Source organism: Motacilla alba, chromosome 9, assembly GCF_015832195.1.
Source record: "Motacilla alba alba isolate MOTALB_02 chromosome 9, Motacilla_alba_V1.0_pri, whole genome shotgun sequence".
NCBI classification, from domain to species: Eukaryota; Metazoa; Chordata; class Aves; order Passeriformes; family Motacillidae; genus Motacilla; species Motacilla alba.
This window is the reverse complement of record NC_052024.1, coordinates 1,272,662-1,289,036: the sequence shown is the minus strand read 5'-3', so window position 1 is coordinate 1,289,036 and position 16,375 is coordinate 1,272,662. Positions and strand designations below refer to the sequence as shown.

The 16,375-nt window shown below is 46.1% G+C and overlaps 1 protein-coding gene across 1 annotated transcript; it reads left to right on the top strand.

The window, feature by feature from the left end:
- The first annotated feature begins 43 nt into the window (after window positions 1-43).
- Window positions 44-1,618, top strand: LOC119704599 (G-protein coupled receptor 55-like). The gene is made up of 2 exons (XM_038146078.1): window positions 44-63; window positions 449-1,618. The coding sequence occupies exons 1-2, from the start codon at window positions 44-46 to the stop codon at window positions 1,377-1,379; spliced, it is 951 nt and encodes a 316-aa protein (XP_038002006.1). The 3' UTR covers window positions 1,380-1,618.
- The last annotated feature ends 14,757 nt before the right edge of the window (window positions 1,619-16,375 follow it).

Here is a 16,375-nt window from a genome sequence, read left to right as displayed (position 1 = left end):
GGGGGATCCTCCTTGGCTCCCCGAGATCTCATACGATATCTTGATGCAGGAAACAGGATCCACGTAATTGTTCCCACCCTCGTGATGCAAGAAACCCTAAAATCGGGGTCTGCTACCTTGGTTCTGCAGAGAGATTGAATCTCTCCCAGGGGATGGTGCAGTGATACTCTGCCCAGCCAGAATTTCAGGACAGCACAGTCTGGGGTTACAGCTAACAGTGCAAGTGAGGGTGGACACCAGAAAGCCCCATTTTGTACCCCCTGAGGTACAACCTTGCCCCAAAATCACTGGCACTGAGCAGCTCCATGCTACCAGGAGATGCAATTCAGCACACAGCAGGGGAAAAAGTATTTCCAAAGCTGTGGACACATAGAGACCTCATTAGCCTTTGTTCTGTGTCTTCTACATGATCTTCATTCTTCCTTGTGGTGATTTTCTTCTCTTCCAGCATACCTGGAGATATGAATGACACCCATGGCAAGGGCAATATCAGTGCTGCTGTGGAACTGCTCCAGCTCATCGTGTACACCCCCACTTTTATCCTGGGATTGCTGTTCAACATAATGGCTCTGTCATTTCTGTTTTTTAAGGTTAAAAAGCTGTCAGAATCTACAGTCTACATGATAGCCCTTATATTCCTGGATACTTTGCTGTTGTTTACTCTTCCTTTCAAAATCATTTCCTACCACCTTCAGGACAACTGGAACTTGGGGTCTGTGTTTTGCTCCACCTTGGAGAGTCTTTACTTTGTGAACATGTACGGCAGCATCCTCATCTCCCTGTGCATCTGCGTGGATCGCTACATCGCCATCCGGTACCCCTTCGTGGCCCTCAGCCTCAGGTCCATCAAGAAAGCTGCCATGGTCTGTGCTCTCATCTGCCTGGGCACCTCTGTGGGGACACTCTCTACTTTCCAACTGCATGGAAAGGGCCACAACATCTCGTCCTGCTTCCACAACTTCTCCAAGAGCACGTGGGAGAACGCAGGCCTGCTCAGCACCCTGGAGATCATCTTCTTCGGCAGCATGGCAGCCATGACTTTCTGCACTGCCCAAACTGTCCGGTGCCTGAGAAGGCACAGAAACCCAGACAACCCCCAAACACACAGCAGCAGAGCAGAGAGGATCGTGGTGACAAACCTGGTTGCCTTTCTGGTGTGTTTCACGCCTTACCACGTGGTGTACTTCATGTACTTTTTGGTGAAGAACAACATCATCCACATCAGTTTTCAACAAGTGCTACGAGACACTGTTCAGGTCACCCTTTGCTGGGCAAACCTGAACTGCTGTCTCGATGGGGTGTGTTATTATTTTGTTTTAAAGGAATCCTTGGAAGACCCATTGCAAAACACTGAAAGAAGAGCCACGCAAAAGCCTTGATTTATGTACTGCATGTTCATTACTTGGGATGATGTGTGGAGAGACTTTTGTGGAAAGTACAGGGTTCTGAACTTCTTGCCTAAGCAGTTTGCTTTAAATATTCACAGCTGAAAATATTTCCTAAAAACCAGAACTAAGTCAATTTCCAGGAAACTCCTCCTAACTTTTTTATTTCTTTCCATAATGTTTCCTGTTATTATTTATGTGTAAAAATATATTTAATGATTCATATGAATAGTGATGCATATTTCTTTGGATGTGATTCTTCTTTACTTTGAAAAGAAAAAAAATGTTCACTTATTTGTGGTAGCATATTTCAGCTTCCCTGTCCACACTGTACCTGTAAACCTTCCTCAAAACTTTAGTCACTGCAGACTTGATCTGGTAAGAAACAAAGACTCGAAGTTCGTGGTAAAAACTTCAGACTAAATTCTGTTGCCTCCCCTGTCCTGGTCACCTGCACTTGTCCTCACACACATGCGCCTGTCAGGTTTAGACTTGCACACGCTATTTAAAAAAGAAAATAATGATTGCAACTCTAAATGCAAGGGCAGCTTTAGTTTCACATGGGTACAGCAAGATCTCCATGCCATTCCTCCACTGCTGGACTTCAAGGTGCAGCACTTGTTTTAGTGACAGCTGTTGTGACAACTCATCACACATCTAACTAATGCTGCCATGGCTCAAATCCCCACACAGCACACATTAATTGACTCCCCCAGTTCCAGGTTTCCTCACCAGCTCCTCTCCTACTTGCAGGCTTTTCACATCTGTTCCTTCCTGCTTGGTTACAAACATAGTTTCATGAACAGAGCCAAACCAAACAAGAGCATGAAATAAAATCCCCGTGTCCGATGCAGTGGCAAACACATGAACCTGAAGGAACCACCCCCACCTTATGGGGGGATAAGATAAGAGCTGCCCTGATCCCTCAAGCAGTAGCCAGAAACACACAGAACCCTGGGGGAAAGCAACCTTTTGGACCTCAGAGCAAGCTAAGCACTCCCATTCCCCAAGCAAACAAGGCAATAAAAAATAATCAAGCAGCGAGAGCCTAACATGCCAGTCAGTTACCTCTTATCAGCGCTCACAGGCACAGATAAACCCAAAGACAAGGAGCATCCAGCCTGCTGAGAGGCAGCCCACTGCTCTGGGTCACCCCCACTGCCGCCTGCAGCCCTGTCCCAGCCATCAGCTGCCACCCTCCTGAGGGATGAGGCTGACTTAGCAATCAAAGCCAAAGAGTTTTCACATTCATGCTGAGCTGCATCCTTGCAGTACCTCTTCGAGGCAGGGACACTAATCCCAGCCTTTGAACTGTCTCTTTTCCACACACTTTGACAAGGATAATGCACAAACTGTATTGATTTCTCCCCTGAGTTGGAGATTTACATGTGGGGGCTCCAGTCTGTCAAAGGGAATGCTTTTTAAGTGAATCTATGAGATTGTATCAAAGAAGCCCAGTTCCAGTTGGGAACACTGACCCAACACAGACCTAGGCATGTGCTGATGCTGACAGAGTCCTTTTGGTGCTCAGGTGATGAATTGTGCTTCTGAGAAGACATGGACTGTGTATTTACCTTATGTCCTGGCTATGAAAAAATGCCTGAAAAGAAAATTCACCAGGATATTCCAGCAAGAATTCCCTCCCCATAGCAATGGCCATTTCCATTGATTCCCTCGGTACCTTCAGAATAGCTGACTCAATATCCCTGCCAGCGGACAAGGAATCCTCATCAGGTCCTTGCTCATAACTTACCGTTTAACTAACTACCCTTCAGTAGACACAAAGATTTTACCATTGTGACTTCATGCTCTTTTTGGAAAAAGAGTTAACAAATCATAGAAGAAAATAGTGCTAGGGCAAAAGATTATTTTCTTATTTTCCATCTCAAAGCAGTGGGCCATGCCAAGAGGGCCTCCAGCTTAACTGACAATGCCTGAACAGAGGGAACGGGGATTGCGTCAGTACCTGGGGAGGCAGAAAATGCCAAAGTGTATGAGAAAACTGATCTCAATTGCTCTTCTGTAGCCTGAGGCAGCTCCATTAGTTTCACTGACATGACTTTGGGCTTACACTGCACTAACTGGGACTAGAAGCTCACCTGTAGTTTTGTGCTTCCTCTGTTGCTCAGCTTTTCCTGAGCACGCCTGTTCTTTGGATTTTTACCCTGCCGTCCTTGGTCCCACAGATCATAAAGTAACTTGCACTGTAATTTAATTTAGAGTGCTGGTAGACAGCAGGGAGATGAAGATTAAATTTAGGAATTTTTGGCTTCTAGGCTACTTTCCTCAGCAATAACATACTGCTCAGAAAGGGCTGGGACGTTGACCAGATTAAGCATTGTTAACACTGAACAAAGGAAACTTAAAAATGCTTGAGGCATTTCTTCTTCACCTGAGCATCTCCTCTGTGTTTCTCCTGTGAATCTGGCCGCTGATTTTTCTAGAAACACACAGGCTGGAGTGTGGAAAGGCAAGTAGCTGTCCATGACAGGGTACAGCCAGGCACGGTCTGAGCTCCCTGCCTGTGCACATGGCCTGCAGTGCCTCTGCCAGCTCTGGGAGCCCCGATGGTTGGGGCACAGTAACGACTCATTCTACACTCCTGGGAGAAATCAGAATTTTGTAAAGGCAACACTTTCTACTAAAAAGTTCCCTGCTGGATCTTACTGTTTCTGGGCCTCTGAATATTGACTGTCCAGGTCAAATGTGGTGTTGTCTGATCCTTTCTTTGCTCAGATGGGTGACTGCAGCAACTTGCTCATTGGCAGGCATTTATATCTCAACCATGACATGGGGTATCACCGAGAGAATATTAAAAGCTGTAGAGTGCTAAGAAATAAAAGGAGAAAAAATCTGAAAACCTGAAATTCATATATATATAAAAAAAAGAAAGGATTTTGTTTGGAAACAATTTGCCCCCAAGAAACAAGGACTCATTCCTAACACATACCATTATTGGCTTAAAATCATCAGTTTATTCTAAAAAAAGGCAGTGGGGGCTAGAGAGCTGCTATAGAGCATGTTTTCTACTTGCACTTGGCTTTGCATTTGGATAGGGAAAGGCAAAAGATTTGAATCAGCACTGAAAGCACAGCAGGTCATGGGAGCTGATGAAGCTGCGCTGCTGGGGAACTTCACCCTTTGGGCCAAGCAAGGCATTTCAATTGAGAGGCCTTTCAAAAATGCACCCTGAGGCTGCCAGATTTCTTGCCAAGTGTTGCAGACGTTCAAGACTGTATCCTGTTCATATAAGCAATTTTCCCACTCCCTTCTTTGCAGGTTTCCCTGAGAGATGGGCATGTGCTTCAGCAGCAAATGCTCTATTCCCTGCAGCCTCACTCACCTGGGAAAGCAGTGAGGCTCAGACTAAGATTAACTCTGCACATCTGTCCTTTGCTTTCCAAATTTCTTGTCTTCTAGTACAACTATTATCTTATGTGTCAGGCTCAGGAAGTATCTGTTTGGCTTGGGAAATAATAAAAGGTTTAAAAAAACATCAACAATGATATTTACAAATAACCACTGAAATCCTAACCAAAGCATTCATCTCCCAAATGAAAAGAATCAACACAGGTACCAGACACGCAGAAAATTCTACGGAGTTTTCACTATTTTGGAAATAAAAAAGTAAAAAAAAAAAAAAATCACTTTATATATTTTTGAAAGATGTTCACATACAAAGAATGGAGAAAAATATTTACCATGAACAATATCCCATCTATGATCACTGGTAATGAGAAAAAGCTTCAGAAAAGTAATTCTCAACAGAAATAAAAAGGGTTTTATATAGATTTTCTTATGCTTCACTTCTCTCAAAATGCTTTAGCATTTTTACTGCTGCTAGCCTTTTGTTCTTTCTGCAGAAGGACAGCAACATGATCTAAAGACAAAATTGCAGTGCTGCAGATGCTAGGCAGAAGCCCTCTGAGAAGTGAAATAGTTCATTTTGCTGTGAAAACAAAGTGCTGCAGATAGGCAGAGGCAGAAATCACACCCGAGCTCCCTTCACAGCTATTTCCACACAGAGCAAAGCTGTTTGCAGGCTCTTTCCATCTGCTGCATTTACTGGTGGAAGTCTCACAAAGAAGTAAAGATGTCCTAAGTGGGAATTCCCACGGGTGACCTTGGAGTGCCAGGACACGCAGACTGGCTCCAGTTTTGGGGTGGGACACTGATCTCACACATGAGGAGCAGTTTTCTCCTCGATCTGCAGCTGGCCAGTGCAAAGCCACAATTCAGTCAGCAGCTCCAGCTTGCCTTGTTCATCCCTGTCCTCATCCTTCCTTCCCTTTCACAAGCCTCTGCCTTCGGCTTTTGGAGGCACTGAGCCCTTCAGCAAAGCTGAGACTTCTCCCTCCATTGGGTTTCTTGCTACTGAGAAAGGTCTACCATAGCAACACTCTAATGAATCAGTGTCTTTAGCTGCTGGGAAATGCAAAGGACGCCTACAACCTCCTTCATTGCGTTTATCCTTATTATTCTGATTTTATGCACTGTCACTTTGTAAGAATGGCATTTATCACGTTTTCTAATGTTGCCATGGGACAGTGTTAAAATGAAAAATCTACGAGGAATCAGAAATGTGTGCCTGGAAGAAGAGCTGAATCAGTGCCATTTGCAGACATCAAATGATGTAAAACCTCACATCTGCTGTATGCTACAGATTCCTATTAATCCTTCTCTCTATTCCAAGACAAAAAGGGCATTACACTGGGACTATGTTGAGAGCAAGCATCAGCAGTTTAGAGCCATAAACACTGATGGGCAATTGTTAATCCAAAACTAAGCATTACAAACCCAGGAAAGCCAGTTTAGATTACACTTGGGAGTACACCACAAGAATCCCAACCATTCCTGGCTAAGTATTAACTTTGTGACTGCAAGTAAAGCCACCTCCCAGAGCGCAGCATTTAACCTGGGCCTGCTTGGCCTGCCATCACTATTGAGAGTGAAGGACACTGTCTGACACAGCTTTTATCAGTTTAAAGAAGAGCTTAGGAAAGAAAACACAAGAAGTTGCAGACAGCAGAGACCTGGCTGATTTCATTCATACTGATAAGAAGTGGTGTGGTTTGAAAAAGTTGCAGCTGGAAGGGGGGCAGAAACAAAGGACTGTGAGTTTTGCCAGACTCAGCTCGGCACAGCAGTAAAAACCCTGCATGTGGGTTTGTTTCCCTCATGCAGAGCAAAATAACTGGGTATTAATAATAAACATGCTATTAATAATAAACATGCTATTTAGACCTTTTTTGTTTGAGCAGCAACTGAGGTATAAAACACTCTGTTTTGCTCTGAGCTCAGCTCTTGCTTGCTGCTCCTGCCTGTGACTGCACAAAGACCTTGAGGTGGGACCCTGTTGTGTCATGATGGGTGTTGGTTCCCTTTTGAGCTGCCCTGTAGTATCCCACCCAGCCCCAATGTGGAATCCAGCAGGGATGGGGTACTCCTAGTCCATCTCACTTCTGCCCATCTCTCACGGCAAAAACCACACAAAAGGAGCCAGATTCCCCCTAACTCAAACCCACAGCCTGACACACGTTGCCTTATGATTCCTCAGAAAAACCTCATATTCAGGAAAGGGAGGAGGTAAAGCAATGCCATGGCCACATTTGTATTTGTAATCCACTCCGTGGGTAAGAAAAAGCCCAACACACTCAGCAGCAAAAGCGAGACCTTCAATGCCCCTCTCCTTTGGAACACAAAATACTGGGGCTGGAATAATATGTTACCTTGGTTTGGAGCAACAGGGCACAAACCAAGCAGGCTCTTATCCCAAGCTTTGATTTCAGCACATAATCACACCATTCAGATATTTTTTATGCTCTACACTATTATGGGTTATTGCTCTCTCAAATTAGCCTGTGTCATTTGCCTTGGGATGCCCACATACACCTGTCACAAAACATCTTTAGAAGATGTCCCAAATCTCTCTCCCACTTTTTGCCAATCAAAAATCCAATCCTGTGGGTAAATACACCCATTCTAACTCTCAGGCTATCAGATTCTTTAACTTGAACATCACAACAGCCAGACTCCCATACTGAAAGCTATTTTGCTTGCATTAGATGAAGCATTTGTTTTTCTAGAACTCCACAGCATGTGCCCAAGAATTTTATTCCTACCATTGTCCCTAGTCACATTACAGGTTTACAAACCAGCTCCCACCTCATGTCCTTAAAACTCAGATGCAAAGAGAACCACATAGGTAACAATCTCTCTTATCAAATTTTTGGCAAAATTGCTCAGGATACAAAATATTATTTTCTTGGTTGTATACAGAATGTCAAACAGCAAAGCTTGAAGGTCTTTCTGTCAGGTAGCCAAGAAGAAGGAAGGACTTTTCTTTCCAGCTCAAGGACATCTGCAAGTCTGGTGATGTTTTTAGGGTTAATGAAGACAGCACAAAGAACCATCAGGCAGGTTTCTCCAATCAAACCAGATGAAGCAGCAGCACAAGCCAATTGCAAGTGACAAGCCAGCCATGGAGCTGCATTGCAGGTGGCCCACTGGAACAAAGGGACAGCAGATCAGGGCCTGCAGCTCCAGGATTCTCAGCCCCCAGGGAAAGAGTGGAGTTTCAAACACAGCTGGAAACAACACATTAAAATTTCATTTCTTTAACAGCTACATTTGGCCCTTGAAGGCCTCTGGGGAAATTCCTGTCAGGAGGGTATAACTTCCACTGATAGAGCTTACACTTGTGGGATTACTGCACCCCACTCTCCATTACAACCACGTTCGCTCAGCCTCTGCTGCATACTTAATCCACCTGAAGTGAAAAACCCTTTCTATCACAGTCAGATGCTGTGGAAGTGAGCCCAGTATCCCAGAGGATTAGAGTCTAGAGGATCCGAGTTAATTGCACTCTCTGGGCACACTCAGGCTCCAATGGTCAGTGTCCAAATGAGGAATAAGTAACAGGGATGGATCAGCTCTTCAGGAACAAAAGCCCCCATTTTCATGCAAATAGCATTCACTAGGAAGAACAATGAAGGACAAGTAAAGAAAAGTCAGACAAAGCAACAGAATCATTATAGTCTGAAGATTGTTAGGAAGTATCAGCTGCTCCTTAAACTATTAACAAGATTTCAGAGGGATTTTGTATTTCCTTTTGCATCCCTGGGTGGGAGTTCATAGATGCAACCAAAAGTGTCCAATTTGCTTTAACTTTGTTTTTGTCACCTAGATCCTATTCACACCCTCAGATGGGAATACATTTCAACATCTGTTACCCAACTTCTAAAGGAGGAAGAAAGAATAAGAAAAAAAAATAGGAGGAAAGAAGAATGCCATAAAAAGCAGAAGGGTGACAATGCCAACAGCCCTCCTTGGCAGGCTCTGGCTGTGAAAGAGACTCCTTTGGAAGATCTTGGCGGCAGCACCCTGGGCTCAAGGTGAGTGAGTGCCAGGAAAGGGGGCGGTGGGAGACAAGGGAGGGCTGACACCTGCAGCACTGCCACATCCCTGGGGAAAACTCCAGTCGTCAATTGTCATAGAGGGAAAGTGCCAGGAAAATGTACATGCAGTGATAGCTCTTAGAGTAAATCACAATAAATCATGTATTGCTTTGCAAATTTTTTCATGCTAAGCCCTGGGGACAGAGGATATATTTTTGTTTGTTTGTTTGCTTGCTTGCTTTTTGGTTTGGTTTGTTGTTGTTTTCTTGCTCCACTGACACCAGAGCACACCAAGAACACACCACATCCAACACATGAAGGGCTCACTGCTGCCCAGCATTTGACTCCAACCATGCCAGTCACTTTTAGCACATTTTTTTGAAATTACAAAGCAATTACAATGCCACCCTTCATGGTGCCACACATCCCTGAGTGCAATCTGCAGCCTCAGCCCTTTCTGCTCCTGTCACCGTGGTCTGACAACCCACCCTTAAGGTGCACCTTCCCCTTGAGGGTGGGTCATCACAAACAGCTGTTTGTTTGGCTTGAAAAACAAACATTTGAAAACAAAACCAAATAAAACAAACCACCCTCAAATGCTTTCCCAAACACACCACCACATGCAGGATTCTGCCTCCACAAGGTGTCCCAGGTCCTGTTTTGCAATGACCCAGGAGCCCGGGGGACTGTGAGGGCACTCCCAGCTGCTGGCAGGCTGTGCCTCAATGCAGCAGCGTGAGAGTCTATTTTAAACATGGACAGCAAAGGATATTTAACTTCTTTCTCCTCAAAGCCATTTGCCAAATTCAGTAACGGTTTTGGTCAGAAAAGCAGTGTTACTTTAAAATGTCCCCTGTGCCCAGGGAGGATTTTGCACAGAAACACGGCTCTGGAGACAAAGTGCAGCCTCTGGTGCCTCATCTCTGTGAGGAGAAACCACGGGTTTGGCAATTAAAATATGAATTTAAGGTTTTGACAGTTCCCGTGTGTTTGGGTGAGCGCCAGGACACGGCCACAAGTGAGGGCAAGCCCCCGTGGGAGAGAGCGAGGGAGGGCGTGCGGGTCCCCGCCTGCTCCCGCCTCCCCTCAGCGCTGCCACCCGCGGCCGCCACCCAGCACCTCCAGTGCCCAGCTGGGGAGGGCGGCAGCAGCTGGGCCACAAAACCTGCCATGAGGGGGTCCCTTGATGAGATAACACCATGGTAATTCCAGCAGCAGACTCTCTGGCACAGGGGCTGGGCAGGCTGGGCCCCTCTGGCTGAGGAGGCCTGGAGCCACCATGGCAGCAGTCACCACGGCCTCAGGAGCAGGCAGCATGATTCCTTCAGATTTTAGCCTTTATATTTTTCAAATCCTGTGCTGCATAACTCTAAATGCCCTAGAAGGTGTTAACTACTCTCTTGACATTTTGGTCAGACAAAACAATCCCTCTGGGCCTGGAAACCAAGGTCACCCTACAGCCTCAGGCCCTGGAAAGTACAAACAAAACAGAGTTGGGGGAGTAAATGACTTCATTACCTGAAGCTGTAATTGGAGGATTAACCCCTGATATGTAAATGGACCAAACTTATAATTGTCTGGAAAACTGGTGCCCATTGTCCAGCTTGGGTGTAGCCTCTGGGAGGCTTTGGCTGCCCAAGGTGTGGCTGTTGAAGGCCTTCAATAAATACCCACTTTATTCTCTGAATTTTGTCTAGCCTCTGTTCTAGGTAGCCACCCCAAGGCATCAAGCAGACACAGAACCCTCTCCTCTGCTGGAAAACTACTTTTTGGCCATGCAGATGGATGTAAGCATGCCAGGATACCCCACCACAGCTGTGTGAGGCCAGGATTACCCAGCCCACATGTGTCACAGCACGCAGCTGAACAGGCTGAGACACACAAATATTAGAAGCCTTAATCAGTTTTACAGCTCCTGCACACAGCCCTGCACAGTGCTGCCCTTCCAGCAGAGTGTAGGAACAGTGGCTGTTAATGAAAAATGTAGGGAAAGAGGCAAACTGAAGATGTCAAGCCCCACCAGCTCCCTGTATGGACGAACACAACACGCTGCTCTGGCAGAGGCAGCGCTTCAGCAACAGCTACAACACATGAACTCAAATTGTCAAGGAGATTAATATCAAATATTTACCTTTTAGGGCAATTAAGCAACTCCATCAAAAGTACTGAATGAAAGCAAAGTGCATTTCCTTTGCAAACCTTTTTAGAGTATTGTCATGCTTTCCTCTTCCCACTTAACATTTCAGCCAGCCATTTGATATTTGGTAGCTGCTGTGTTATAAAGGCAACTTGGTTTGAGTTTGCTTATTGCTGGCTCACGCATTTCATGGGCTAACACTAAAATACTGGGTCAGGGAGATAGAGTGAGCATTTCTATCCATGATATCTTAATTGAAACTTTTTTTAAAGCTGTTATAAAGCACAGAAAGAAAAGGTCCAAAAGGATTAATGCAAACCTGCTTCATGCTTTAGAGGGGCTCAAGCTACATTGCAACTGTCTGTACTTCTGCAGCATTCATGTGTCTTGAAGAGAGGGGTGAGTGTCAGTTCTAAGCACCTCCTTTCCAAATACAGCAAAATGCTTCTTAAAGTACTTTGATCAGGCAATTCTTTTTCCCCAGCCTGCTGGTGCTAAGAGAGGAGCCCCTCTTGCAGTGCTGGGGATCTGATGTCTTCAACTGAATGGGGAACTGAGACCAAAATAGGGCAGCAGACAGAATATGCTTGGGTGGCCCTCATTTTCTTCCCAAGTCCTGGGCTGAAGCCAAAGCAAGACTGACAGCTGTGACCCTTCAAACAGGCAGCTGTCCCCAAAATACAACCAAGAGCGTGATAAGGATCTACTTAGGGCAGTGTCTTCAGCTGGCAGGCCAGGGAGATAGCACAGAGGCAGCCAAAGCCTGGGGCTTGGGATGGAGCTCAGCGCTCATTCCCAACAATCGCCAGCCCCCATGACAAAAGCAAATATGCTCCAGAAGGACTGCCATTCCCCTGGCCATCCAAGCAGCTCCCATTCCCCTGGCCATCCAAGCAGCTCCCATTCCCCTGGCCGTCCAAGCAGCTCCCATTCCCCTGGCCATCCAAGCAGCTCCCTGCCTGGGGCTAACCACATTTCCCCTGACCCAGACCCTGACCTGGGGCACAGTTTCACAACCACCCTGCCCACAAAGGGAAACACAGCACGTTTAAACAGTTCCTGCCAGCAGTGGGGTGGGAAATCACCTGTTTGCTGTTCCCAGCCACATCCATTGCCTGCCGTGCATTGTCTGCCGCATTCACACCGCGGGGGCTGCGTGTGGTGTCACGGGATCTGTCCAGCATTGCTCAATAACTGGGCGTGCTGTTGGTTTTTAAGGAGGATGTTGTGTTAGCCTCTCGTACCTCAGCAAGCAGCCTCAGAGGTAGGTGCTGCTGCAGCCCTTCTGGGTGTGTGCCCCATGGCACGTGTGTGCAGACTGTGCCACAGCCAAAGGGCCATCTGGGGTATGTATAAAGCTCCTTATAATCCAGGGACTCCTCAGGAGCACTCAGGAGCAGGGATGGGGAGTGCTTTCAGAAATTTGGAGTCAGCATCCAGCCCATACACTGAGCCCCCCTCCTGCTCACTGTCCCCACAGCTGGTGTGACAGCCCTATCTCACTCCGAGGTCTTGCTGAAGTCATTACAAAGCCAAAAGCAATCAGCAGCACAACCTGGAACGTGGGGCTGCCAGCCCACACAGCCTCCCCTGCTCCCCTCCCCAGGAGCTGGGGCTGCAGATGGCCGTGCAAATCCAGCCTGTAGATGTGGGTGTTTGTGCATGGTTTATTCCGTTCTGGGCTTTTATTTTTTCCTGGATGTTTATGCAGTGACCTCCTGTGTTTATTCTTAGCTTGTATAACCACAATGCAGCAGTTTACTAGGCTGCTCCCAAACAGTTGACCTACAAAATGATCAGTCTAATTTGGAGAACAAGCTGAACTCAGCCAAGTAATAAAATGCTGCCTCACATTACTACTTGCAGTCCTTAAAACCTAAACCCACAGCTGTGTCAGGTTCAAGCCTTTCTCCAAAGGGTAACTGCATTGGCCTGCCTTTTCCTACACGTCCCCAGAGGCCATTAACATGGTGCTACTGGTTTAATTGCCACAAAGGCTCCTGTACATTCAAAACCACCGAGTGGTAAATCCTTCATTTCTCAAATCCAGCTTGCCAAATTTCTTTGTGTATTGCAAAGCACAATGTGCCACTGCCCATTTGCCCACAGGTGCTTCCCAGGCCTCCTCAGTTCCACCAGACACAGGCACACTGCAGGAGAAGGGATCCAAGGGTCAGGGCCAGCTGCAGCTCCCAAAACCTCTGCAGAAGGTATTGCTCTGACAACACTGCTGACAATGGGACATTTTCAGATGGCAGCTCTGGGTATCCGCAGTACCAGAGCAAGTCAGCTTATGGACCCTTGCTTCTCTGAGTTTTACTTGCAACAATTTTTAGAGAAGGGAGAATGACTGTCGTTCTGGCAGTGGCAAGCACATAATGACCATCTGAAAAGGGGGAGAAGTGAGATGGGGCCTGATCCAAAGCCTTTCCTCTTACTTCAGGGAGAACAAGTTACTCCATGAATAACAATTGGGGGAACAGAGTGACAGTCCAGAGAAACCTCTTGAAAAGAAAACAAATTTTAATTGCAGAGGTTTTCTTCAACATAAAGTTGTCTTCTTTTTGGAAACTTCTTTCCCAGTCAGACCAGGAGAATATTTAAACATTGCATAATGTGATTTCAATTCAAATACAGATCTAAAAGTTCAAGTACGAAATTACATACTTGGCCTTTTCACATTAATTAATCCAAATCAGTAGAGTAACACACTGGCTTTCACTGGAGAACATCTTTGTGCTAGTGAGAACAGTTAATTAGAGCTGGCACAAACACCTTCCATATCCAGCATGAATAATAATATTCCCAGAGCAAATTTTCTCAGCAAACTTGAGGAAACAGCTGATTCTTGATTGTTCAGCCCACCCACTTCTTCAAAGATTTTAATAAGAGAGAAGGAATTAATTGATGAGCAGCCCCTGTGCTCTTCCTGCAGCAGCTCCAGCCCCTCCTCTGATGTGAGCTGCCAACACCAGCGGTGCCCGAGCCTGTACGATCAGTCCTGGTGCCAAGGCTGCCCTGCACATTGTGTCACCTCTGCAGCATCCTCCTGCTGCCTCCAGCAGGACATCAGCCAGTGGCAGATGGGCTCAGGGCAGGGGCTGAGGCTCTGGGATGTTCTGCACCGCTCAGTTCTGCTCTGGATCTTCCCCTGAGCTGGGGCCTGTGGGTGAGCTCTGCCATGTGAGACCCACCTGGGAGCACCCCATGGAAAAGGGAACAATAGATGAAAGGAGATGATGGGGAAGGTCACAGTGATCAGCTGAAACTGCTGTGGAGGTAACTCCAACCTAAAATAAGAGATTTTCCTTTTATTCAACAGACACCAAAAGCAGCAGCCTCACAGGGACAACCATTTCTGCTCCGCACTGCCCTCCTTAGCTGCAGACACAGCAAGTCAGAGCCAGCTGAGCTCCTGAGGGAGCAGAGAAACACAAGGGGTCATGCACACAGCAGCCAGGAAAAGCAACAGCCAGTGAGTGTCACCCTGTCCTAAAGTCAGTTGTGTGTTAAAAAATGCCACTCATCAGAAGTATGTGACACCCAAGGGTGTTCACATTGTCTAACTAAAGAGACTCAGATACGCAGGAGCTCCTCAACTGAGCAGTCAAAGGCATCCTCTTGGAGATGGCCTTACTCTCCAGAAACAAAGACTCCTAAATTAAATATGACAAGCTGGATGGTCCAAACATTGCTTCAAGCTCCAGTTGTCTTCCCAGTCTCATAGGGCCCTGCTGGCAAGTAAGGCTGGACACTGTTTTGTAGACATTTTGGTAAACATAAATGTTTCTTTTAACACAAAAGGAACAGTGTTTCATTTAGTCACATGCTACTTCACCGTTTTAATTCAGCATTTTTGGACAAAAATTGTTTTGAAACAAGAAATAATAATTTAATTACTAAAATGTCAAAACAAATGCTTCAGCTTAACATCAGGAAGTTTAGCTGCTTCCACCCCTTGTACTATTACTTTTATTTTAGCTGGAAATATTCCCTAAAGCTCAACCCATGTGTGTTAGAGATATGTGTGTTCCCTCACACTCTGCTTTTTGTTCATTTAACCCAGAAAACATTCCCTGAGATGGAGCTGCAGCACCTCAATGATTTCACTGGGACATCAGGAATTGTACTTGCCAAAAGAGCAAAAAACAGGCATTTACCTGCGACCTGGGAAGCTATTTTTGTTGATCACATAGCTGCCCAAACATGTCTTTTTCTCTCTGGGAAGCTGTGACAACACCCACAATACTTGTTCTTATAACATTCCAGGTGGGATTCAGAATGAGAGCAGCAAAATGCTTTGGGAACAACTTGCACATCCTGAGGCACATGAGCATGAATAGGAGAGAGAACAGGCTTTCCTTAGCTTGGTGTTATAATACACCAGACAGAGAGCTGTTCCTGTTGGGCTGGAGTCCATTCCCAGCAGGGACATCTGGCAGCTGCTGTCTGCCCAGATCCTGGTGTGATACGAGCAGGATGCAGCCAAGCCCCCCACCAAAACGGGCTCTCCATCGTGCCGCTGGGAAGCCAGGTCCTTCATTCTCCAGCAGGGCCTGAACGCTCCTTGTCCCAAGGCTGCAGGGATCCCTAAGGGCTGCACATCACGGGATGGGACTGGACTGAAAATGCAACTGCAGGGAGCTTGTATTAAATAAAAAATTCATTTACATTTTAGAGGAGACACTGAGGTACCTCCCCTTGACTGCTAAGTTAATAGTTTTCCAGCATTTGTTTTTAGAAACAAAACAAAACAAAGCAAAACAAAACAAAAAACAGGAGGAGGATGCACCTAGAGCTAGACCAACTTTGACTTACTGTGCACTGTCTGGCAGAGCTAAACAACTGCCTGAGCTATGCTGCAATATGCAAGTATTAGAAAGTAAATTATATTAGATGACAGCCCTTATCACAGTGACCCATATTTTAGGGTTTCAACTGCATCTCTGCCAGTCTTCCTAGAGCAGGTTTTATTGCCAAGCTTGTATACGTGCCACTGTTCAATCAAATAAAGCAGCCTTCTGCCAGAGTGTGAGCAAGATCAGGAAGGAGAACTGATTTGTTTTAAGTTCTCTTAAGAGCAAGGGGCAACAAATGCAACCTCAGAAAATGAAAATCTGAACCATGAGGGAAATTTGGAAAACACAGTTTCACAAAACAAGCTGGTTTTTTTTGCAGTGGACAAGTCTCAGTTGGCAGACTCGCTGCAATCCGGATTACTGGAATGCATCAATCACATTCTCAGTATCAGCATTTCAGCCTTCAAGAGACGAGTCTGAAAGGTTCAGGTGTCCCACAGAGTGGGGCAGAGTTGCTTCCTCAGCCCAGAGCTGATGGAAGAAGAGGGCAGTCAGGCAGAGCCGACTGGGCTAACCTGGGAGAAGAGGCTTTGGCAAACACAGTTACTGTAATGTGCAGCTCCCCTCAGAACCCCAGGGTGGAAAAAGCACCCATAC